At 39.8% G+C, this 24,341-nt stretch overlaps 1 protein-coding gene across 4 annotated transcripts in view; it reads right to left on the minus strand.

Moving 5' to 3' along the window:
- GRIK2 (glutamate ionotropic receptor kainate type subunit 2) overlaps nucleotides 1-24,341 on the minus strand; it is a 432,204-nt gene that overhangs the window by 188,898 nt on the left and 218,965 nt on the right. For all 4 annotated transcript variants that reach the window (XM_083433428.1, XM_083433429.1, XM_083433430.1 and 1 more), the window contains exons 8-9: nucleotides 1,448-1,591; nucleotides 330-437 (exon numbers count right to left, since the gene is read on the minus strand). In XM_083433428.1, the coding sequence (XP_083289554.1) occupies nucleotides 330-437; nucleotides 1,448-1,591 (252 nt within the window). The remainder of the gene's footprint in view (nucleotides 1-329; nucleotides 438-1,447; nucleotides 1,592-24,341) is intronic.

The raw sequence follows: 24,341 nt of genomic DNA on the forward strand, positions 1-24,341 counted from the left end.
AGCAGACCAATAATAATAACATCCTACTTTGCATTTGGGCATCAGTCATAGCGGTTGTATTAAACTAAGTTATACTCAGAGTAGACCCATTGAAATTAATGAAGCTAAGTTAGTCATATCTATTCATTTCAATGGCTCTATTCTGAGTAGAACATTACAACCCCATAGAAGTAAATGATTTTTGTGATGTTCTTTATTAAAGCTAAGTCCAATATTCTGTCACACACAATGTAGTTCAAACTTAGCTCAAATTGATTCTACCATTAAGTATAAATGGACAAGTATTTTGAAATGATATATCAGTTATAAGTAAATAGTATCTTAAGTACCTTTTCAAGGCCTTCCTCCTTCAAGCTAATTACATCTAAGTCAAAATCTGTCCTTAAGCCATTGGTTTTGTTGAAGGTTATCCTGCCAGTGAGGCCTTCCCAGTGAGCCTATGAAAACAGAAAAATAATAATAAATTTCATATGTAAGCAGTAAGAGAGAGTGAAGGAATGAATGAATAAATTAATGTCTGCCAAAATGGAAATATTAATTATTCATTAAGTTTAAATGATTTTCCTTCTGGCCAGAGGGTTTTTTTAAGCATATTTCTTGGATTCCCAGCATTCTTTTGATAATTAAACAAACTTTTCCTTAATCTCTGCATACAATTTCTTAATTGCCTTCCTTTTCCACACACACAAAATTCATCTTGCTAGGTTGATAAAAGGCTGACATTTAATTTTTTAAAATTTTCTCTTTAGTGGGTACAGATTTTTGTTTCACCTTTGCTATTTTGCAAGGTGCAGCCAATATGTATCTCCCAGAGATTGCTGGACTACAACTCCCATCATCTCTAACCTTCTGGCCGTGCTGGCTATGGCTGATGGGAGTTGTAGTCCAAGAACACCTGCAGGGCACCATGTTGTCTATCCTGACACTGACAATTCCACAATGTTATTTGCTAAGAAATCAAGAGCATTTATCTTTACATTATCCAAATATGTTCTTTTTACACAATTAAAATAAAAAAGACTTATTAAGTATAACATGAGAAGAAACTAATAGGTTCACAAAATGTGAATGTCACTAAAGTATAACAAATCCTTTGGTAAAGCAGAGAGTATACTATGGACATATCTGATATAGTGAAAAGGATTTCACAAAATTTGGCATGAAAGGAGTGTAGGCCAGCCTAAAAATACAGCACATAGTTCTTATATTTTAAATTGTTATGATCATTTACCCAGCAGAACAGAGGATGTTGCCTAGCAAAATGATTCATTTTATTTGTTTATTATTCGGATCATTGTACTTCTTCCCCACGTTAAACATTTCAGTGCATATTGTTAGCAAAAGGTGTATTTGACTAGAATTTCAAAGCCAAAGGACCTTCAGGTCTGAACTTTCGCAGAGGGAAGACGGGGGAGGCAAGACGAGTCACATTTGGTTAGTGACGTACCTCTTTAATGAGATTCATGAAGCGGGTCCCAAAGCGCCATGGTTTGTGCCGATTACACTGCAACGAACTGACAGTCATCTGTGGGAACTGCTGGACAGCCACCGACACCACATGAACGGCATCATACATCAAAGCTGCGTCCGTCTGCAATGAGAGCACAAACACCACTGTGAAAACAGCCCAGCTGAAAGTGTGTGACAGTCAACATACAAGGAAAGAGGAAGATACACATTCTCCCACCTCTGTTTCAAGGCAACAACAACAATGGCTTATTGAACAAAAGCTGCATACACACCATATACTGAGAGCACCTTTAAAACACGTCCCCCCTCCCTGGGGAAAAAGAACACTGGGAATGATAGTTTGTTAAGAGCACTGGCAATTGTAGCTCTGTAAGGGGCAAATTACAACAAACATACCATTCTCTGTTACTGTGTAAAAGAACAGGTGTTTGTTTTAAAAAAATGCTCAGGACAGAAATGAACAATGCTTTATTCAACTACTTTCATCACCCAAAGTTGACATAATCAATTTCTCCTCTAAATTACAACACAAAGTATCCATATTTATTTCAGCCTACCACTTCCCAAATAAAAGAGTGTGCATATATAAAGTCCCAAGTTAGTACAGTGGTACCTTGGGTTACAGACGTTTCAGGTTACAGACGTTTCAGGTTACAGACTCTGCTAACCCGGAAGTAGTACCTCGAGTTAAGAACTTTACCTCAGGATGAGAACAGAAATCGCACGGTGGTGGCACAGTGGCAGCAGGAGGTCCCATTAGCTAAAGTGGTACCTCAGGTTAAGAACTGTTTCAGGTTAAAAACGGACCTCCAGACTGAATTAAGTTCTTAACCCGAGGTACCAATGCATAGTAGAGCAACCGTTTCTGCTGCACACACATTACTATAATGTAATAAGGCATGCGTTTTTCGACAGCCAGTCTGGCAGTGTAATATGCCCATTGCCTCATGCTAGAAAAGCTCAAAATGGTGATCCAGTGGGCTCTACACATCTGAAGCGATATGTGTACATAAACATTAGGAGTGTGCACAAGACCACAATGAACCATCCCTGCCTACTTTCATGCATCTTCTGAAAACTCTCCTGTTTAAACAACCCTTCACAATAATGAACTAGTATCTATGGAAATTTTTAATTATTGCTTCTTCCTTTAGTGTTTTGTGGGCAATGGTTGGAAAACTGCAGACATGAGAGAGGTGCCACTGAACAAGAAGGCAACAACAAGTGAGTAGAGGGGCTTTTGTGCTAGCCAGCTTTAAAGTTGATTAGGGGAGGAAGAACTAAAGAGGTTTTATTTTCAGGATAAATTGTTATTTTTTCTCCCTGATTACAAGCTTATGACTGGTCACCATTAAGTGTTCCCTCCCCTCTCTTCCCAACACTCTCCCCCCATCAGTCCACTCTAAAGTTATGGCGTTATGGAAATCTTAAAGCCATTATTTCTGCTTTCAGCAGACAGTTGTCTGCAGCATTTTAAAGAAACATGTCTAAAGATTGCCTGCTAAAGATTCAAGCTGTCTTGCAGAGGTCTTGCTGTGCCTCTGACAAGCCCAAAATAGCTCCAGAGCACCTCAGTTCACCTCGGGAGTCATCCAAATCCAATGTGTATCCCTAATAAACAAATATTCACATGCACAAATTGTTTGTGAATACTCCGGGGTATACACTGTAAAAAGAATGAACTATACTTATAAGAAACCTTTTACTTCAACAGATGACAGGAAGCCTCTATCCATAAGTTGTTTTAAACTGTTCTTAATAACGTTTTCACCTGCCCTGCGACCTTAGGGTGAAGGGCAGGAAATAAATAAATAAATAAATAAATAAATAAATAAATAAATGATAGGGTTGGGTTAATATTCCAAAAAATATATACAGTATGTTGAAGTGTTTAATGGATTTCTGAGTTTGGGTGTGGGAGAAGAACTATTTTTTCCCTAGAGGACACAACTCATATGGGATTTACTCCCACAAGATGCCATAATGGCGACCAATTTGGATGGCTTTAAAAGAAAGATTATACAAATTAAAGCTACCATTGATGGAGACAGTATGCCTCTGAATACCAGTTTCAGGAAAATCCCATGAGGAGAGTGCTGTTGTACTCAGGTCCTGTTTGTGAGCTTTTATTAGACCGGCCGGCTGGTAAGGCACTGCCCATTTAGTGGGGCCTCTGATTGGCCTATTTGAAGCTGGTATTTTGGTGGGGGATCCCCACTCCTTGATTCTGCTGGCGGGGTAGTTTCCCTAATGACTGGCAAGACATGTGGGCCCTAGCTGCCAGGGGGATGGCGAACAGAGGTCCTCAACCACCGCCCACCAGAGAAGAAGCAAGCAACCACTGTGAGCTTCCAATAGGCATCCGAGAACAGAATGCTGGACAAGAGGAGAGCTCTTCTTGTGTTCTTATAAGAAGGCAGCTTTGCAGACTAGGTGAGAAGATATGAACTCCAAACCAGTTGTTCGGAAAACGGGCTTGTTGTGCCGCCTCATGGACAAACTTAGTGAGCTGTGAAATAAGTTCATTAACAATGTGGAGCCTAGTGATGGCTGCATTTGTCATAACGCAACACAATACAGAATGAATGTCTATAGTTCCTTTCATGCAGATGAATCCCAAACTCAGTTTACAATAAAACAAAACATAAAAATGCAAAAGTGCTCTCTATTGTTATAGACCGTAAGTTGATGCTAAAGAAAGAATTTAAGTTTGGATGTAAATGAGCTTCCTGCAGTGGCATTTGAAAACCAAAAAGGTGATAAATCTCAGGCTTGAAATAGCTTGTAGAACAGCATCACGTAGTTTCTAAGGCATCTAATGCTGTGCTCAGGTTTTAACTTCAGTCAAAACATCAGAGTTCCCAAATTGTTCTCTGACTTATAACTCAAAGTGCTTTTAAGGCTAATTTGATACCTTTGTGGGAGCCTATACATCTCCTGAAACCTGGCATGACATGTTGAAGCTGTTTTGTAGAAGTTAAGATTCTGGCGGCAGCATTTCATGCAAGTTAAAGCCTAGGCAGCACTCTTTTCCCAGAGAAGCCATAAAACAAAAAGCAGAGCATACCTGTCTGACAAAAAGGAATGTTCCAGGACCATCCCATAAATCTATATCATCACCTTATTTCTAACTACTTTCCTAAGCTGTATGTTCTAACAATTCCAGGTACCCAATAGAAACCAATATTCAAGGATATGTACAGTGTATGCTAAAAGAAAATTTAGTCTAAATTCTGGGCAAGAAAATCTGAGTTCTAAAATTGGTATAGATTATGCAAATCAAACCATTATGCTTTTAATTTATTATTATTATTATTATTATTATTATTAATAGGCTTGTTAGTAATGGGAAAGATCAATGAAGTACACTGAAATATTGAGCAGAAATATTATTCATGCATACCCTCCCATGACTTCGCTTTTTAAATCTTCTTAACCATAAGGACTACAAACTGATTCTTTAAATCAAAGTAAGATTCTCAGAATTTTGTGGCTAATACTACATTCCATACCCAATTAGAATTGAAGAATACTCATATTCCTACTAATTGTCTGAAGAGCTATAGCAAAGCTACTACCTAATGTTCATTTTATTCTCGTGATCACACCAGAAGTCATCACACTGTCCTTGACTCCTCTTGATTCCAAAAGATTTGACTCAATTTTTTTGTTCTAAATAGCCCACAATTAATAAATAACTATTTGAGATTTTAAGGAGAACAAAGAATTGCACCTTTTTGGAGAATGATAAAGGCCAGAAATAAATGAAATTATGCAAAATGAAAGTCCTGGAACTGTAACAATTGCACAAGAAGTCTCCAGAAAACCAGAGTATTGACAAGTTCTCATCACATCTTTCAACTGTTTAATGAAAAAGAAACAAAAGAAACAACAATATTCAGCACAATTTATATGTTTATTCTGAAACAGAAATAAAACACCACCAACTAAAGTCAAATTGCATTAAACCAAAAGTCTAATTCACAATTCAACTAAACATTGTACCTGTTTTCAAACAAAGCTAATAAAATTAGGCACAGAAATGAATTTAGCAAGGAAGAGGTTTCTGTGTTTTGTGCTTCTTCCTTTGTTTCTTTGTTTTGTTGATACTGAATTAAATGTAGAACATGGATTGCTATCCCATTCAAATTGTTTAAAAGCAAAAAGACTGATGTATGAGTTATGGTAGAGAAACTGAAGTGCTGCCACATTCGATAGGCTCCCAAGCAAGATGACTTCCATTCCTCCCTGCTGCTGTTCAGCTCTTCTTTATTTCCTTTTAAAAACAAATATCGATAATAGTGCTCATTTCCTTCTTTCCTGACTGGCTAGAGAAGCGTACAAGGCTGGACCACAGTATTGCACTGCAGAGTTCATCAGCTGACTCCATCCCCTAGGCCCTAGCCGCCTGCACTTTAATTTAAATAAATTCTACCTCAGGGCAAGTGTGGCACTCAGTGACTCAGCCAATCAGACACCAATTTTGGAGAAGCAGTACCAGGCAGGGTGCTTGGCGGCTGGCCAAGAGCTTAGTCTAGCCCAGTGGATCCCAAAGTGGGTGTTACTGCTCTCTGGGGCTGGTGAGATTAATTTAGGGGACACTAAGAAGCAAGGGATGCGGGTGGCGCTGTGGTTAAAACCTCAGTGCCTAGGGCTTGCCGATCGCATGGTCGGTGGTTCAAATCCCCGCGGCGGGGTGAGCTCCCATCTTTCAGTCCCAGCTCCTGCCTAAATAGGTACCGCTTTCTAGAGGGAAGGTAAACAGCGTTTCCGTGTGCTGCGCTGGTGCCAGCTTGCCAGAGCAGCTTTGTCGCGCTGGCCACGTGACCCGGAAGTGTCTCCAGACAGAGCTGGCCCCCGGCCTCTTAAGTGAGATGAACACACAACCCTAGAGTCGGATACGACTGGCCCGTACGGGCAGGGGTACCTTTACCTTTAAGAAGCAAGGAGGTGGCAGGGGGCAGGCTTTGAGAAGCTGGCATCAGTGGATCAAGTTCATCGATTTTGTTGAATCAATTAAACTATATAGTTTTAACTGGATTTTAAACAAATGTGGAATTAATTGTTGCTGTTTTGAATTTTATTGTGTTATTATCTTCCTTAGTGGGTCATTCAAACTGCTATTTTGAACAATGCTTTTTATTGAGTAGGGTAGAGAGCACTGAGGATGAATTTATGGAACCAATGGATACTGGGCTGAAAAGGTTTGGGAACCATTGGTCCAACCCAATCATTTCTGGGGCCCTCATTGGTTCTCTCCCCTCTTAAAAAAGTGACATCTGATTATATTACTTTGCTGCCACTCTCACCAGAAAAGAGCCGGTTTCAAAACCAGACCCTGTAATTTAAAGCCTCATCCAGGCATTATTACTTTCCCCCATTAGCTAAATAACTCTGCAGTTGATTCCTTGCGTTTCCAGAGATGTGAAGTGTCAATGCTGTTAAAAAATGCTGGAAATGTATACTGGGTTTTGAGATTTCTATTGAAAATATCCAAAAAATCTGTGCATGACATTAATTTAGGATGAACACTTCTTTCAAGCTAAACTCTTTTCTTCTTTTAATACTTCAAAAGAAATGCTATTCATCAGAGAGAAAATCCTACTTTAGCTCTCACCATCAGAAATCCCAGATTCTTTCAAACCGTAATCTATAAATTCTGTGTTATTGAATTATCAATATAGAAAAAGAGTCAATTTTTCAGGCAAAAGATGATTAAGAAATAGCTGGAATGCAGGTTCAAAAAACCCCTATCAGTTTTCAATTAAAATGTGAATAGGCAGATGTGATTATTTTAGTTAATTAATATTTTCATTAATCAAACTCTCCTGAGACGTATGGTCATGAGTATAAAAAATGGTCCCATGGCCTATTTATAGCCATCAGGGTAATAATTTAACAAAGCTTGTGGTTAAACTCTTCTGTCAATGGGATATATGACTTCAATAATTTAGGTTCTCCTTAGCATTTATGTTTATTAATCCAATATTGATTCCCAAGAATCAAGCCATTCTGGTACTGATAATCTGCACAACAAAGCAGATTATTCATTTGCACGCAAAAAGATTTTGGAAGGTTTGGGATTTCACAGATTTTGGCTAGTCTTGACAGTGAAGCCAAAACTTGTGTTTTGTGCAATTCTATGCATATCAGTTTGCTCTCCAGTGGACCTTATTCCAGGTGTACATAAATAGGTTTGAAACCAGCTATTCCAGAGCAAAAAGGGAAGAATTACATTGTAATCCAAAAAAAGTTCGCAAACCGGGACATACACTTCCAGGTTTGACGTGTTTGTAATCCAAAACAAATGCAAACCAGACTGTTTGCAAACCAAAGTACCACTGTACATTCTTTTTTTTGGTCCAAAGACTGACAAAAACATTTTCAAAAGCACAATAAAACAGAAATACAGGAAAAGGATTCCAAGGCAGTCACTATGTTTTATCCAGAGCCCATTATGTAGAGTGGCGCATCAGGGCACTTGGTCTGGAGAATAGGGCTATTCTCTAGGTATCAGAGGTCAACTGATATAGGCCAGCCTAAAGCAGCAGTGAGAACCTGTGTCTCTCCAGTTGTGGTTGCACTCCAACCTCCAGCAACCCCAATCAGCATGACCAGTGATCCGGGATGGTGGGAACTGAAGTCAAACAACATCTGGAGCTCCAAAACTTCTCCAGCCCTGCTGTACAGTTCTAGTCCTGCCTCCAGTGGTTTCATAGCAATATTGCACTTGTTTCTGTTATAGACCACTCACTCGCCTCTAGCCAGTACCAGTAATAAAGGGGGTTTCCTTACACTTTAGAAGTAAACACTTTCCAAAACAAGGGTATTCCTGCCTGTAGCTCTTAGGACACCAACCTCAAGACTCTTATTTCTATGCAAATGTCTACTGGTAGTGGTTTCCAAGGTAACTGGGGGGAAAACAGCAAGAGAAATTTTCCACAGAGAACAGAAGAAAATAGACACCAATTATTTTTTAAGTGATTGATCGTCTAATTTCTATAACTCTCTAAGCAGGGGGAAACTGCATTTTAGGTACAAAATAATTTGGATTTTAACACTAGTTGTGAATGACCTCAACTGACCTAATGAAATAGGAAATGGTAACATATTTTGGTCTGCCTTCTCACCATTCAGTATTTCTAGATGGCCTGAAATGGAATCACCCCATTCCAGCCAGCTATTTCACACACACCATTGACACAGCCAGCCAGTTCAGAGCATCTCATTCTGATACTTTTATCACCTTAAGACCTTTTGCAACACTGAATATCAGTCGCAATTAAAAAATAAAATATTAAGTTGACCTTCTTGTATGGTTCCGAGCCCAACTCAACGTGCCAATTTTGACTTACAAAGCATTAAATGACTTGGCCCTAAATATTTGGAGGTACGCCTCACTCTATACAACCTGCCTAGGCTTTAAGGTCAGCAGGAGAGGACCTTTTTCTCATCCCCACATCAGGTAAAGTACACGGTGTGATGATGCAGGAAATGGCCTTCTCAGTGGTAGCATCCCATCTCTGGCACTGAAGTTGCTTCCTTTCAGCACTGGCTGAAATGCATCTCTTTACCCAGACATTTGGAGGGGGTGATGTATTGAAGCTAGCAGCTTTTGGACTTATCACCCACTGTCTCATTATGAGTGCTTAGTCATTTCCACCTCCTTCATCTTGGGCTCCAGCTCCTTTCCAATTTACTCCTCATTTTGGTACAGGCTGCATTGCTGTTTGTCTGGGTTTTTTTTTTACTTCATTTAAACCTTAAATTGGTTTTAAATGTGGAAAGGCAATATATCAAATAAAATGATGATGATGGTGGTGGTGGTGGTGGTGGTGGTGGTGGTGGTGATATGGAAGCTTCCATTCTGGAGTGTTTTACAGAGGGCTAATGTTAATCTTCTAAAACACTGCAAATGAGGTTTCAAAAAAAATGGTGCTTGGCTTGGATTTGGGGTGAGGGAGGAGGATCATTGTGTGGCCTGCCACTTTTCACATCCCAGACAATATCCAAAAAGAACTAGGATGTGATCTGTGATATCTATGCTGCTAAAGTTCATCCCTGATGTCACAGAATGCATGAGTAATAGTTATGCATTTATTGTTCTAAAGTATTAGCCAAAAAAGCGCACAATTTTAAATGTTATGATGATAGCCTCCTTGCCCCCAATACAAACAATAAGTGAGTTTCCAATTGTCTTTTTCACAGCCACAGACTGCTTCTGTTTACATAATCACTTTAAGTAGGAATAGGGAACTTGAAGGGCAGAGAAAAATCTGACAACACACAGCAGTTATTTCAGGTGGGCCACCCACGTTTCAAGGGTCCTTGTTATTAAAGCTGTCTGTTATTTACCTTGAAAGGTGTCCTGTTTGTTCCGAAAACAGTATCAAGCTGACATTAAAATTATAGGATATGAACTAAGGGGATCGATCTGTCAAAGAAAGGCTGATGCATATAAAGTCACTATGAAATCTATTTATAAATGTTGGCATTTTCTTGGCTCTGACAGTTAATACTGCTGTTCAGAAAATAATATTTTAAGAGTCAAATCCTGATGCTGTTTGTAGCAGCTTGGGTAGTTTTCCTTGCATACTCCCTGCAGAACAGAACTGGTGCAGTTGCTACCCTTTCACATTTTATTTATGTATCACATCTGTACGCTATTTAGTCACGAAGCAGTCATTTTTTTCATGCTGTTATATACAATCTGTTACTTCCTGTCTGCAGCTTAAAGCTTTTAAAAGTGTACCTGCTGTATCCAATGTTAGCTATCTGATAAAGCAGCAACAGTTAACTCTAGTATCGAGATATTGCAGTCTTCTTTAATTGGTAGGAGGAATTGCTCGTCCCTTTATCACATCCATTGAAACACCCTTGTTCAGCAACAATGGTGTAACGTGTCTACTGAAGTACTGTACTACACAACTGCTAGTGTAAAACAGAGCGCTGTACTACACAACTGCTAGTGTAAAACGGAGCGACACAGCTCTGCTAGCCCAATAGTCTGATTTTAGAAGGGTTGTGGGAGAGTTCTTAATGAAGTCTTAATAAAGCAAGAAAATGCTCCTTGTTAGCTGTGTCCTACAGAGCAGCACTAACCAGCACCAGCACTACCCCAGTTGAAAAGAGTGCTAAAAACTCATGCAGAGAGAGAGAGAGAGAGAGAGAGAGAGAGAGAAAGAATCTGAAATTACTGTATTTTTTGCTCTATAAGACTCACTTTTTCCTTACTAAAAAGTAAGGGGAAATGTGTGTGCGTCTTATAAAGCGAATGCAGGCTGCACAGCTATCCCAGAAGCCAGAACAGCAAGAGAGATAGCTGCTTTCACTCCGCAACGATCCCTCTTGCTGTTCTGGCTTCTGGGATTCAGAATATTTTTGTTCTTGTTTTCCTACTCCAAAAACTAGGTGTGTCTTATGGTCTGGTGCGTCTTATAGAGAAAAAAAAATACAGTATTTGTTCCATTCAGGGTCTTCTCAGATGTTTTGGTAGTGCATAAGAGTGGTTTTCAAATTAACTTCAGCACAGATATCTGAATGGGAATGAAAAGTGTAAAAATGACCATTACTCCCCTAATGATGTGTAGATTCTTCTGCTGCACCATGCTTAAATATCTAATTTCTAATTAAACAACAACAAAACAAGTGCACCCAGGAAGAAAGCATCAGGAATAACATATTTCTTTTGCTTCTGAAACACACTCTCATTTAATAGCAATTAGGAAGAGTTGTGTGAAATTAAAAATAAAACCAGTCGAAAGAAACTAGTCGCCCTGCACCTCAGTCAGGTAATAAAGTATATAGCCCCTGAAATAATTTCTCTTAATTCTCACTGCCTCAATCCATCCCACATCCCACTTTGCTGAGTGAGATTTAATAAATCTCCTGGTCTGGGATTAAATTTTACTGTTTTATGAACTGTTAAATTGCATTGTATGCTTATTAAAGCTGGTGTTCTCTCACTTCTTGACACATTCAAAACTCCACCCTGGGGTACAATTAAACGAGCACAGATATTTTATTTTCACCACTGCAGTCCATCTCAACTGGGACCAAAACATGAGCATCAGCAAGTCATTGAACATTAATATTTTTTTTTAATGCACACTTAATTTTCTGAATATGACTGAAGTGGCAAATATAACTATTTTTAAAGTGGGGTGATTTATCACTTTAATATTAATTTTCAGCTCATGGGGTGCACTTTTAAAAATCACCTAACCCATTTGGATGCACAAGGCAATATCATGTAGCAGGATTCTGATAAAGGCACTACTGAAATCTACAGATTTGAGGGAAGTGAATTTGGAAGTATTGATAGAAGAACTGAGAAAAATTATGCTAAGTATTTTAAGCCACATTTATTTCAGTCGGTTGGACAATAAAATGTGTGCTTAAATTTCTACCTTAAAATCAAGGCTGCTTAGCTCTGGAAGGATAACTTAGAACTTTTACAAAAATGTAAGCCCATGATGAGATTAAATGATCATTACTCTCCTCAGGATAGATAGATTTATCTTATGCAGTGTGCTCAAATAAGTTTAGGATCACTATAGCATCTGGTGAAATAGGTTGTCACCTATAAAAAAATTCTGCAGCAACAAAGAATTCTGCATTGCTCATTTACCTTAAAATAAAGGCCATTCAAGTCAGAGAGGATTCCAAGTAAACATGAATACAGTTGTACCTTGGTTTTTGAACAGTTGAGTTCTCGAACGTTTTGGCTCCCAAACGTCGCAAACCCATAAGTGACTGTTCCAGTTTGCAAACTATCTATGGAAGCCAAATATCTGACAGGGCTTCTGCAGCCTCCAATTGGCTGCAGGAGCTTTCTTCAGCCAATCAGAAGCCATGCTTTGGTTTCTGAACTTTTAGGAAGCCGAACACTTCCAAGTCCACTTCCAAGGTACGACTCTAGTTGCATGTCTCAAAGGTGGTACTGGACTCCATTTTTACACCATGCAGCTACACTTCACCCTTCTAGATCAGGTAACAACATCTTAAAACTAGCAATAGGTGAATTTCCCTTGGCTCATTTCAGTTTCTTTGTGTGTGTGTGTTACCTGTTCTTTCCTTATCTGTTGAAAAAAGAAAAGAAAAACCCTCTAAACTATTTGGGCCTCCTCAAACATGGATCACAAACATGCAACCTGCTTTCCCTCAGTTCCCACCCATCCCATGGATTTGCCTACCCCATCCCTTCTCCAGAACATATCTGAAAGCAAGGCAGTGTAGGCAGCAACAATGCCTTCCTCTCCCTCTCTATCTCCCTTTCCTTGTCTGCCTCCCTGGCCTCAGGATTCCTGAAGGACCAGCATTGTTAGGACACCTACTGAAGACATTTTTATTTCAGAAGCTTTTCCCAGAGGTGCTTTTCCCTTGGGGGAAAGCTTTCCCCTGTTGCTGTAGCATTCTAACAGTCAGGAAAATGGAAGCATAATTCTCCAGGGTGAGAACAGGGAAGAAAAGAAGAGCCTTACAGATCTTGCTGCTGCTATCACTGCTCCACTGTCTGTTTGGTACATTCGCACAGTGGCAAACCAGATACCACAGGGGCAGGATGCAACTAATGAGTCGTATTTGAAGAAGCCCTGGGTATGGACTTCTCCTTGCACAGTGAAGCTTTTCCCCCTCTCTCTCCCGCCCTGCACCCCCCCCCCCCGGAGTAGTTAGGAGCCCAGAGCAGCACACAGGAGAGGAGAGGGGTGATCATTCCACCTGTCAAACCAAAAGGCTTGTCCTGATGAAATGATTCAGAACAACACTGAATTCCTTCCATGGGAAGCCCACTAGCAGGACCTGTGTGCAACAGTTCCAGAGAAGCAAACAGCAGCTTCCAGGTTGGCAGCAGTGGTGATTGGCAAATACTGATATGAGCCAATACAAGTGCAGACACAAATTTGAGCTCACCTTGTGCTAAAATCTTGAGATTCAGTAGTCCTTTACGACTGTGCACAGACTAGCTTCAAACCATTGTCAGAAGAAGTCTAGTATGCTAACTGCTGTTCATGCTTGGACAGCTCAGTTGATTAGAGCATGATAAGGCCAAGGCAACAAGTTCGAACCTCATATGGGATGGCTGCATATTCCTGCACTGCAGGGGGTTGGACTAAATGATCCTCAGTGTCCCTTCCAACTCTACAATTTTATGATTCTATGTGAACTTCTACTCAACAGCACCTACAGAACTCTACACACTGAATTTTAGCATACCAGTCAAAGAAATGTGATGTGCTAAAAATCAATGCATGCACAGAGTTCTCTGCATAGCACAGCATCATTACGACTGTTTCTGCAAGTGACATTGGTGGTTAGACATCAACACAAGCAGTGATCAACATGTCATGGTGACGCTTTACTCTTAAGAAACCCCAACAATTCAGATAAATAATGATTCTGCCAGAGACTCAAGTTACATTACCTTCAAGCTAACACACTCTTCCTTTTCATATTAGAGAAAGGAATAGTTTTGATCACATTATATGTTTTATATTCTCACAATATATATATTTTCACTATATATCTCACTCAATATCGTGAGTTAAATAATCTCACATAAACCCATTGATTTCAAATGGAACACTTTGTTTGACTAGAGCAAATCATCTTCAAAATGTGTTTATAGGATCAGGTCCAGAGCTCATACACCAATGTTCTATGTAAGAGAAAGGGAGACTGAATGATAATGTTCTTTGGTTACCTTGGAAACAAGATGCACTATTAACACTGAAAGCATTCTTCCCAATCTTACCAGTCAGTTCTTAAAATAATGGTACACACTGGAATACTGTGTAGTAAAGAATAATGTTTTGGAGTATTTTAGACTTCAATTTCACAACCTTTTATAGAATCTGTAATATAGTCACCAAACAGATGTGTTTCCTTCAGGGAAGAAAAAGAGGCATGTCCAAAGATCATCCATTAAAAGCAGACTGGACAACTTCCTTTTTAATAGCAGGTAGAGTAGTAGGGTGATAGTTTTCCTTGACCCTCATGATAGCTGAGTCACTGCTGCATAGTGGAAACTAGATGGGGATAGGCAGAGAAGTAGGCATAGGGCAAGCATACTGACAAGAACACCATATTGGCTCCGCCAGTGCATTTGCACCACACCAACTTCCTGCCACCTTGCTCTTACTCCTCCAAGTAAGAAGCAGTGGTTTAGCTGCGGGGATTTTGGGTGAGCACCACTGCTCCACCATGCCACCTACTATTGCCTTTTTTCTGTTAAAGGTTGTCTTCTCTCAGTGCATGGAGATAGAACAGCTTACAATGACCCCAGGATAAATACTATCCTGCTCCAATTTTCACCATGGATACCTCAAATTAGAGTTACCTATCCTATGCAGGTCTACTCAGAAATAAACCCTGCCATTGGAATTATTCTTCTGCGGAGAGGATACCAAAAAATGGGAGGTCAAGGAGGGTCAGTTGCAGGGGAGTGTGAAATGTCCCTATTTTTATTTGAGGAATGTTGGAGGTTATAACATCACAGAAGCCAAGCCCCAAATGCACGTAGAAACTCAATGTCCCAGTTTTGGAAGACCCTTGTTTTGTTATTTAGAGCTTATACATGGTTGCTATGTGCAGGACAATGTAAAAAATATTGATGATCAGTTGGTTCACTTCATCTCTTTTTCTTTCATCTCGTCCCTCTTTAGCTTCCATCCCTCTGGGATAAAAGCAACACTCCTGATAGCTAAATGCAATCACTGTTGCTGCACTTAAGAGACCATTGTATATCATTCAGTTGTGCATGCTGTGGTCTGGGCCTGTAACCCAGTGGTAGAGCACATTTTTTTCAGGAAAAAGCTCCCAGTTTCAATCTCTTTTGTTTCCAAGTAGGGGTAGGAGACCCCATCTGAATGATTGAAAGCCACTGCTTGTCAGTGTAGACAATATTGAGCTAGATGGAGCATAGATCTGGTTCAATATAAGGCTGTTTCCCCTCCACCTATATCTACAGTATAAACCAGCCATTTCCACTGGATTTCAGTTTGACCTAATATCAGTGTCCATGTGTATGTTTAACATATTTTATTTCATTGAACCAAAACATGTGCTGAAATTAACTCTTTTTCATTGAAAACCCAAGTGTATTGGGTGATTGTCCTTGTCCATGGAGTTTTCTTCGCAGGGATACTGGAGTGGCTTGCCTGCTCCAGGTGGATCACGTTTGGTCAAAACTCTCCACTATGACCTGTCCATCTTGGGTGGCCCTGCACGGCATAGCTCATAGCTTCTCTGAGTTATTCAAGCCCCTTCGCCACGGCAAGGCAGTGATCCATGAAGGGGCAAGTGTATGGAAGTGAGAGCTGGACCATAAAGAAGGCTGATCGCCGAAGAATTGATGCTTTTGAATTATGGTGCTGGAGGAGACTCTTGAGAGTCCCATGCACTGCAAGAAGATCAAACGCATCCATTCTTAAGGAAATCAGCCCTGAGTGCTCACTTGAAGGACAGATCGTGAAGCTGAGGCTCCAATACTTTGGCCACCTCATGAGCAGAGAAGACTCCCTGGAAAAGACCCTGATGTTGGGAAAGATTGAGGGCACAAGGAGAAGGGGATGACAGAGGATGAGATGGTTGGACAGTGTTCTCGAAGCTACAAACATGAGTCTAACCAAATTGCGGGAGGCAGTGGAAGACATGAGTGCTTGGCGTGCTCTGGTCCATGGGGTCACCAAGAGTCGGACACGACTAAACGACTAAACAACATTGGGTGACTTTTCTTCAAGACGCTGCTTTCTTTCTTCTTCCCTTCCTCCAATTAAGGTCTTCTCTTGTAGGTGGCCACTTTCTGCCTCAAAGAAGGACCACCCACCATCATATCAGCATTTGGAATGGATATGTCCAGCATTCTGTGCACAAAGAAGTATGAAGCATTTTCATTAAAAATCCCACATTTGCAAGCAAACGTTGCAACCACTTTCAGCATTAGTGTCAGGGGTGGAGATGTTGTCCGTTTTGCTTCCACAAAGAGAAAACCATGCTGGTAATGTCAAGTTTCTTGTTGTTATGCTTGGAAGCCAATTTTATTGTATTATTTTTCTTAGGTGCTTTGGAAGGCTTGAGCTGAATACCAATAAAATGTAAAAGGATTTTTTAAATGGGCATATAAAAAGCTGAGGAATTTTTCCACGCTGCACTCATATCTTGTGGTACTAGTAGGGTTCAGTTTTTATTACTGAGCAGTGTATTATTTTACATTCATATTTACACATTCATGCTTGATTGCCCTAAGACTTCACATTGTAAGAATGGTTGAATTATACAACATAAAATAGTTATTATGTCTTGGAAATACTCCCATAACACTACTTGAATTGTATAGAAATCCATTATACCAATGACAAACCTATTAGGCATAAGCGTAATAATTTTTCCACGTTTTATAGTTAAAGACAGCTCAACAGCATGAAAAGAAACACCAGCCATTGTTCTCAAAAACATGGGTGAAGAATACCCTTCCTGAACAATTAAATAATCCTCTGTTACATTGGCCTTCAACTGGGAATCAGGAGCCACAACTGAATCACAGCTTATCCCTAAGGTGATGTGTAACAGCAGCTGCACTATTGTACAAACATATGGGGGAGATAAAAGAAGTGATCCCACAAATGCATATTTGGGCCTAAGGTGGGGGCCTTAGTTTGAAAAAGGTGAAGGTGACTGCTCTATTGTAGATGCATTCAAGTAGACTGCATGGGGTTTTTCCTCCCGTGCCAGATCAAATTATTCCATTACCCGCATACATACATGCATAAATATTACATTCACATATTTATCAAAAGTATTAACCCTAATTATTTTTGTTGTTGTTTATTTCTAATAGTAGTTTGACGGGATAGTTTTGGAAACTGTTATGGGGTTTGGAAGTTTAAGCAGTATTTCCTGTATGGTTAGGCTAAGTTTTCATGAGATGTTCAAGTTGAGCATGAACACACAGTATCATATGGATAATACCGCATGTTTTTAACATTCAATGCCACCATGAAAATGCTGAGACTGTCTCAATGTGGCTTATGGTTACATGCGTAATTAAGACAACAAACCTTCCTTTGATACCAGAATGCAAGTGGTGATGGCTTCACCACCTGCACTCTTAGAACTCACAGATCTTTCCTGTCAGCAAGATGGTTTGGCAGTCCACTCTAAAAAGTTAATGAAACTATTGGATTTTACAGTGCTCTGAGGAAGAATACTGTCACTCGAAAGCCAACAAAGCATTCAGTTAATGGTGTGGAGTAGGATTATAATGCCCTACAGTCACTCACAAGTGTGCTATATTTTTAGCTTTGCGGACAACAATGGTTAAATTGTAAGGAGGTTTATGTTTTGGTCCAAGTTAGTACAGCACTGCAACATTTCTTGCTTTCTTTATTACAGAGGCAGGGGTTGGGAACTTGTTGTTCCACTCCAACTCCCATCAGTCCTAGCAAGCATAGCCAATGAACAAGGATACTGGAAGCTGTAGTTCAGCAACACCTAGCTGGGCCACAGGCTCCCCAGCCACTGATATAAGATATAGCAGACATGTTTCTGTGTCTCAGTCGTAACCAAAATCTAATAGAAATGTCAAGTGTGATACTTATGTGTAAATTATCCCTCTCACTCTCTCCATGCTGCAACCACGTTTTCTGTTTTCTTCCTTTGTCGTTGCTCCTATTCTTGACTTTGTGCCTAAAAGGTTTTGGCAGATTTAATTCCATTATAGTTACACACATGAGCATGCAAACAACATAAATGTCAATCTCTTCTGTTTACAAAGGATGTTTTTGAAGCAATTAAACTTTTAAGGAGACTAGGATGAAGGGAGAGAGAGCTGATTGAAATAAAAGCCAAGCATCATAATTCTCCTACATTCAGACACAATATGACTGAAGATGGAAAGAAGGGTTATTATAGTAGTATATTTATGCATTTAAACGTCCAACAGCCCAAGCCAAAGATATACGGCAATGAGTAATTTAAACAAAGTATCCTCTTTGATAGGCATTAAAATAATGGCACTTAATGCTTGTGGATGTTCCCTAGAGAAGCATCAACAGTTGCCAAAGAAAGATAAGCTATTCTGAAACTCCCCTTACCTTCCAAATGCCAGTCAAGCAAAATGCAACTCTTCAAGCAGACTGTAAGGGCTGTAGAGCTGCAAGTTTTCCTTCCTTTCCTAGCAAGGGTTTTGCTTCCCCATAATTACTCATCCATATTGCCCCATTTCATTCCATTGAACTGCTTTTCCAAGGTCATATGAATGCACTGTCATGTCATATATGAGCCTTTGTTTTGCTGTTAGGACAAAGCTCATAACGGTTCCTGGGGAATTTATTGGCTCAAATACACTTTATTTATTTATTTATTATTATTATTATTATTATTATTATTATTATTATTATTATTATTTACTTTCTTGGTTTACAAAAGTGCATGTCTTGTCTCTTTTTTCAAGCTGTACAGTCTTTCTTACAGATCAGTTACGCTTTTCAACAACAAATCTTGTCCCTGCAAAGGCCAGAGGAGCAGCTCAGGTAGGCTTCTTCTTCTTTGGCGATCACTTATAGCCGAGTAAGATTGTCTTCCATAAACACGGTTTTAACAATGAGTCCGTAAGTGACTGTGGAGGCCAATTCTGGATCCACACGTACTTCCACAGTGAGGACATTGGTTTCCGGATGGGAGTTGATCACGGTGTGGATTTGCCAAGCGTGCCTTCCTCTTAGCACGTTTCTCCCTTGCATCCTGAGTTTGAGTGTCTTCAAAGCCCATGACACCTTTGGTAAAGGCTGTTCTACAACTGGAGCGCTTTCAGGCCAGTGTTTCCCAGTTGTCAGTGTTTATGCTACATTTTTTTTAGATTTGCCTTGAGACAGTCTTTTGTTGACCACCAGCATTACGTTTTCCATTTTAAAGTTTAGAATAGAGTAGTTGCTTTGGAAGATGATCATCAGGCATCCACACAACATGACCAGCTCAGGTAGGCACTGGGAGCTTGGTAGGGGGATATACGTGGCCCAGAGGAGTTAATTTGTGATTAGTGTTTCTTAACAGGGTCATTGCTAAAAGGGGGTTGAATGCCACTGTAATCTCATCACTTCAATGATGCAATAACACTTCTGCTATCTTTGGGGTTCTAAACTAGCACCACGGTTCAGTCCCTGGCTAGCATTTCCAGGCAAACATTAGGAAGAATATTGGCTCTGCTCCCGTCAGCAGTCACACCTGGCCCCCTCCATGAAAAGGGTCACCCTGATTCAGTCATTATTGTGACATTTGCAACTTTTAAAGATATTGGTGTGTTCCTATATAATGCACTGGTATATCTTCCATGTGCACAGTGAATATGTATGTTTTATAATGTGTGTTACGGACAAATAAAATATTGCATTATTAATAATATATCTTTAACATTTTGCATTAAACAAATCAGTCCATTAATACATTCTAGAGGAGTAGAAAAAACTGCAGCAATAAACAAAACCAGGATAAAGTAATATATGTTGATAGCTGCTATACTATCCTAAGAAGCTTTCCTTTCTGCAAAACAGTCACGACCTGGAGAGAACTGAATTGCTTCAGCAATCTCTCCAACCACAATTTTAGTTACTTTTCGAAGAATTGGATACTTTACTTGTTTTGGTTCACTGGGCTGACTTCTGACCTTGATGATTTTACTGCGTGCGGGAAATTTCACAAGTGCTTAAGAAGCCCTTTCTAGGAAAGATCATAAAACGTCTCTCACAAGCATCTCATACAAAGGAGTCCCCATTGTTACTAGTCTTTAAAAGGGATGACACTGCAATCCTAACCGGAAGCAAATCACTTTTATTTCAGCAGAATTTATTTCTAAGTGGCAGCAGCTTCCGCAGTTACAATAAAGGCAGAAAGGAAAGTTTGAGTGAGTTGCTGTATTTGTGCTTATCATTATTTGTGTATATGTGTGTGCATGCACGCTAAAAACATAGAACATGCAGGGATTTGGTTTACAGAAAGATGGGATATGCATGTTCAAGATACAGAAACTACTTTTTAGTGCCACAGAGTCTTCTGTAACTAGGAAAAATGTGCATAATGCTAGAACCATGAAAAGCTGAGCTTCTTCTGTGCTAATTTAATGTGCAATTTAATGTAACATAAGCAGCAGGAATTAAGCCCCTCTTTAAGCCATTGAGGAAGGCTAATTGCACAGCGGCAGAAGGTTCCAGGTTCAGTCCTTGGCATCTCCAGGTAATTGTGGCCCTGTCTGAAAACCCTGGCCAACCAATGCCAATGAGTGTAGACTGAGCTAGATCGACCAATGGTTCAAGTCAGCACAAGACAGCTTCCTTTTGTTTCCATATACTATCATCTCTCCTGTGCAAAGCATCTTCATGACTCATGCTGTCATCTTTGTGTGACAGCAAGATCACACCTGATTATCTATCCTTTTAAGAAGAAACTATATCCAGCTCCCTGTAGTAAACTTCATTGTTCTGTGATTTGCTTTTCAAAGCAGTTGCTTAATTGCAGGCATTAGAGTAGAACAGAACAGACATTGGGTATCTTCCGCAGAAACTGCTGCTTGCCTTCTATCACTGTGCCATTGAGAGCGTGCTCACTTATGGCTTATGTGTGTGGTACGGAAGCTGTACTACCCAGGACAGGATGGGGTTGCGCAGGGTTGTTAAGGCAGCAGAGAGCATTGTTGGCTGCCCACTCTCCACCTTAGAGCAGATTTATGCCACAAGGTGCCATAGGAAGGCACTGGACATAGTAAAAGATCCATTGCATCCTGGTCACTGTCTCTTCGAGCTTTTGCCGTCGGGACGGAGATACAGGATGATGAAGACAAGAACGGGCCGTCTTAAGAACAGCTTCTTCTCCAGAGCGATCTCGGCCCTGAATGGGAAGCCCAGACTTTGAAAGTCATCTAATCTCCCTTGCTGTATTATACTGTATTGTTTAATTAGTGTTTTTATGGAGCAGTCAAGTAATTTGGTTGTCCCCGAAGGGGGCAATGACAATAAAGATATTATTATTATTATTATTATTATTATTATTATTATTCAACCACATTTTGCTTAGAGTAGAACCACTGAAATTTAAGGTGCATGACTAAGTTGAGTTCATTAATTTCAGTGGGTCTACTCTGAGTGAAACTGAGTTGAATATCACTCAATACTCCAATATCATTCACACATTAAGTTATTCTGAGATGTCTGATATGTGTTGGAACTTAAATACGGCCAAGAATGCAAGTTCCAGCAAATTCCTCAATTGCCTTGCTGACAATTATTTTCTAGAAGGTGGAAGAAGCTGGAACAGAGGAATGGACTACCTCAGAAGGTGGTGGACTCACCTTCATTGGAGGTTTGTAAACAGAGGTTGGGTTGTCATCTGTCAAAGATTTTTTTTGCTGTGAGTCCTGCATTGGAGACCCTTGGAGTCTCTTCCAACCCAACAATTCTTGATTCTATGATTCAGAATTAGCACAGGCAGTCTCAGAAAGCAGGAAAAACCACCAATGGAATTTCCAGTATGTATGCCTGAATCTGCTTTCAGTTGAGGCACCATTCTGTAATAGCTTCCTGAATAACTGAATATTAAAGTGGATATCAGGACACAAATCTAACTGTATTATTAGATTGCAAGAAATATACTTCAAAGAGCATACACTGTTACAGTCACCTTTTCTGCTGCTATAATTAAATAATCCAAGTATTTATCTACAAAAAATCACCGAGTTCAACAAAGGTGCGATGTTCACACAAACTGAAGTCATTAACAGTACATCATTTTCCTAAGCAGCCTTCAGACTCATTCTTTAATTTCCCCTGTTAGCAGTAAGTGAGTTCACATAGGCTGCCAACTTCATGTTAAGGAAAATAAAATGATGTGTAATTTGCGAGCTATACTTTTAGATCAATGAATGCCATCCTGAGCCAGGCTCTCAATAAATTGTATTTTTTTAATTTGAACATTATATTACATATTACAAGGATATATTATACTTCAAAGAGTTGGCCATAATTCACAATCCAGTCATCTGCCGGCAAATGGCACCCATTCCCTTTAAATGTGCGTCACAAGTCGGTCTATTTCTGTTCTTTTTCTGCATTTTAGGCTGGACTGGAAGAAGCCATGAAACACTTGGAGCACAGCCAGAACACCACTTGTCCCCCTTTTCTACACACAAAGAAACTGATATGATTAAACAAGTACACCCCTCATCTAATTTTCTAATATATCCTAAAAATATAAGCTAGCTTTTTTTTTTTTTTACAAGACTGGATGATTTAGGCTATTTACACTATGAGAAAGTGCTTGACTTTATTCACAGCCATTACATTAAATATTTTTTGAGATACAGTTCTGTGTTGGAATGAGACCTAGTAATCATGGCTACTTAATCCCACCGATTGCAGGGTGGTTACTTTTCTCTCTTTTTCAATATTTTTATTTTTATAACCTTTCTAGAATCCATTGGATTCTATTTTCACTTGCTCATTCTGTTTCCAGATGATTCAAAAAAAGATACTTTGTTACTGTATTCTGCATAGTCCCATCAGAGCTAGATTTAGGTTTGATGAGGCCCTGAGCTACTGAAGGTAATGGGGCCCTTAACATGTCCAGCTGTCATTTGTCAACAACAAATTGTCACTGTTTTTTGTATTGAATATACAGTGGTGCCTCGCAAGACGAAAAGAATCCGTTCCGCGAGTCTCTTCGTCTTGCGGTTTTTTTTGTCTTGCGAAGCAAGCCCATTAGCGGCTTAGCGGATTAGCGCTATTAGTGGCCTAGCGGGCTTAGCGGATCAGCTGATAAGCGGCTTAGCGGATCAGCTGATAAGCAGCCTAGCGGATCAGCTGATAAGCGGCTTAGCGGCTTGGAAAAAGGGGGGGAAGGAAAAAAACCCCGCAGGAACTCGCAAGACATTTTCGTCTTGCGAAGCAAGCCCATAGCAAATTCGTTTTGCAAAGCACCTCCTAAATGGAAAACCCTTTCGTCTAGCGGGTTTTCCGTCTAGCGAGGCATTCGTCTTGCAGGGCACCACTGTATGCTATATGGTAATTTGTGGACCTAATAGGTATCTAAAGCCATTTGCACATACAAATATATATATATTATCAGCGTAGTTGTTGAACTGAAATACAATTAAGAAGTATATTAATAGTGAAATGTTTTGGGGCCCCCAAAACATTTCACTATACGTAAATACGGCACTGAGTCCCATCCACAAATACAACAACTTCTCTTATTTTCCAATTCACCATTTGGTATTATTCAACTGATAGATGTTAATCAAATAGTCGCAACCTGAGTAGGAGTGTATAAGTCTGTTGCAATTTTTAGACTCCAATAATAAATGCAAACTTAATCAGGCTACATGGGTTTAATTTAATTTAATCAGTTGACGTACTTATCTTGTCACCTCCGTTTTCCCTTCCTTCTTTTTTGGTCTAGTGAGTCCCTCTCCTGCATCCATCATTTAATATGAAGCTCTTACATCTTTAGAAATAATACTAAACTTCTCAGACTTGGACTCACACTCCGGTATTGGCTCTGTCTACAAAATGAAAACAAATTTGGTGAATTCTGAATGACACACCACCCTCAAAATGGACTGGGGGGGCAGAAGAACTGCACTTTCCTGTGCATTTGAGTGTGATAAATACATTAGAAACTACAAAACACAGAGAAGGGATGGATATAATAGCTTGTGTGTGCCCATATATATTGTTTAAGCCTGGCGGATTGTACAGGAGAAAATTAATTGGCCAGAAGGCTTAAAATTAGCCATACCTACTAGGCCCATCTCTTCGTTAGGCAATACAGGTGATATGCTGCCATGGGAACTAAACAGCCGTTTAATTTTGAAGGAGGGACATTTG

This window comes from Podarcis tiliguerta, assembly GCF_965153285.1.
Source record: "Podarcis tiliguerta genome assembly, chromosome: 3".
NCBI classification, from domain to species: domain Eukaryota; kingdom Metazoa; phylum Chordata; class Lepidosauria; order Squamata; family Lacertidae; genus Podarcis; species Podarcis tiliguerta.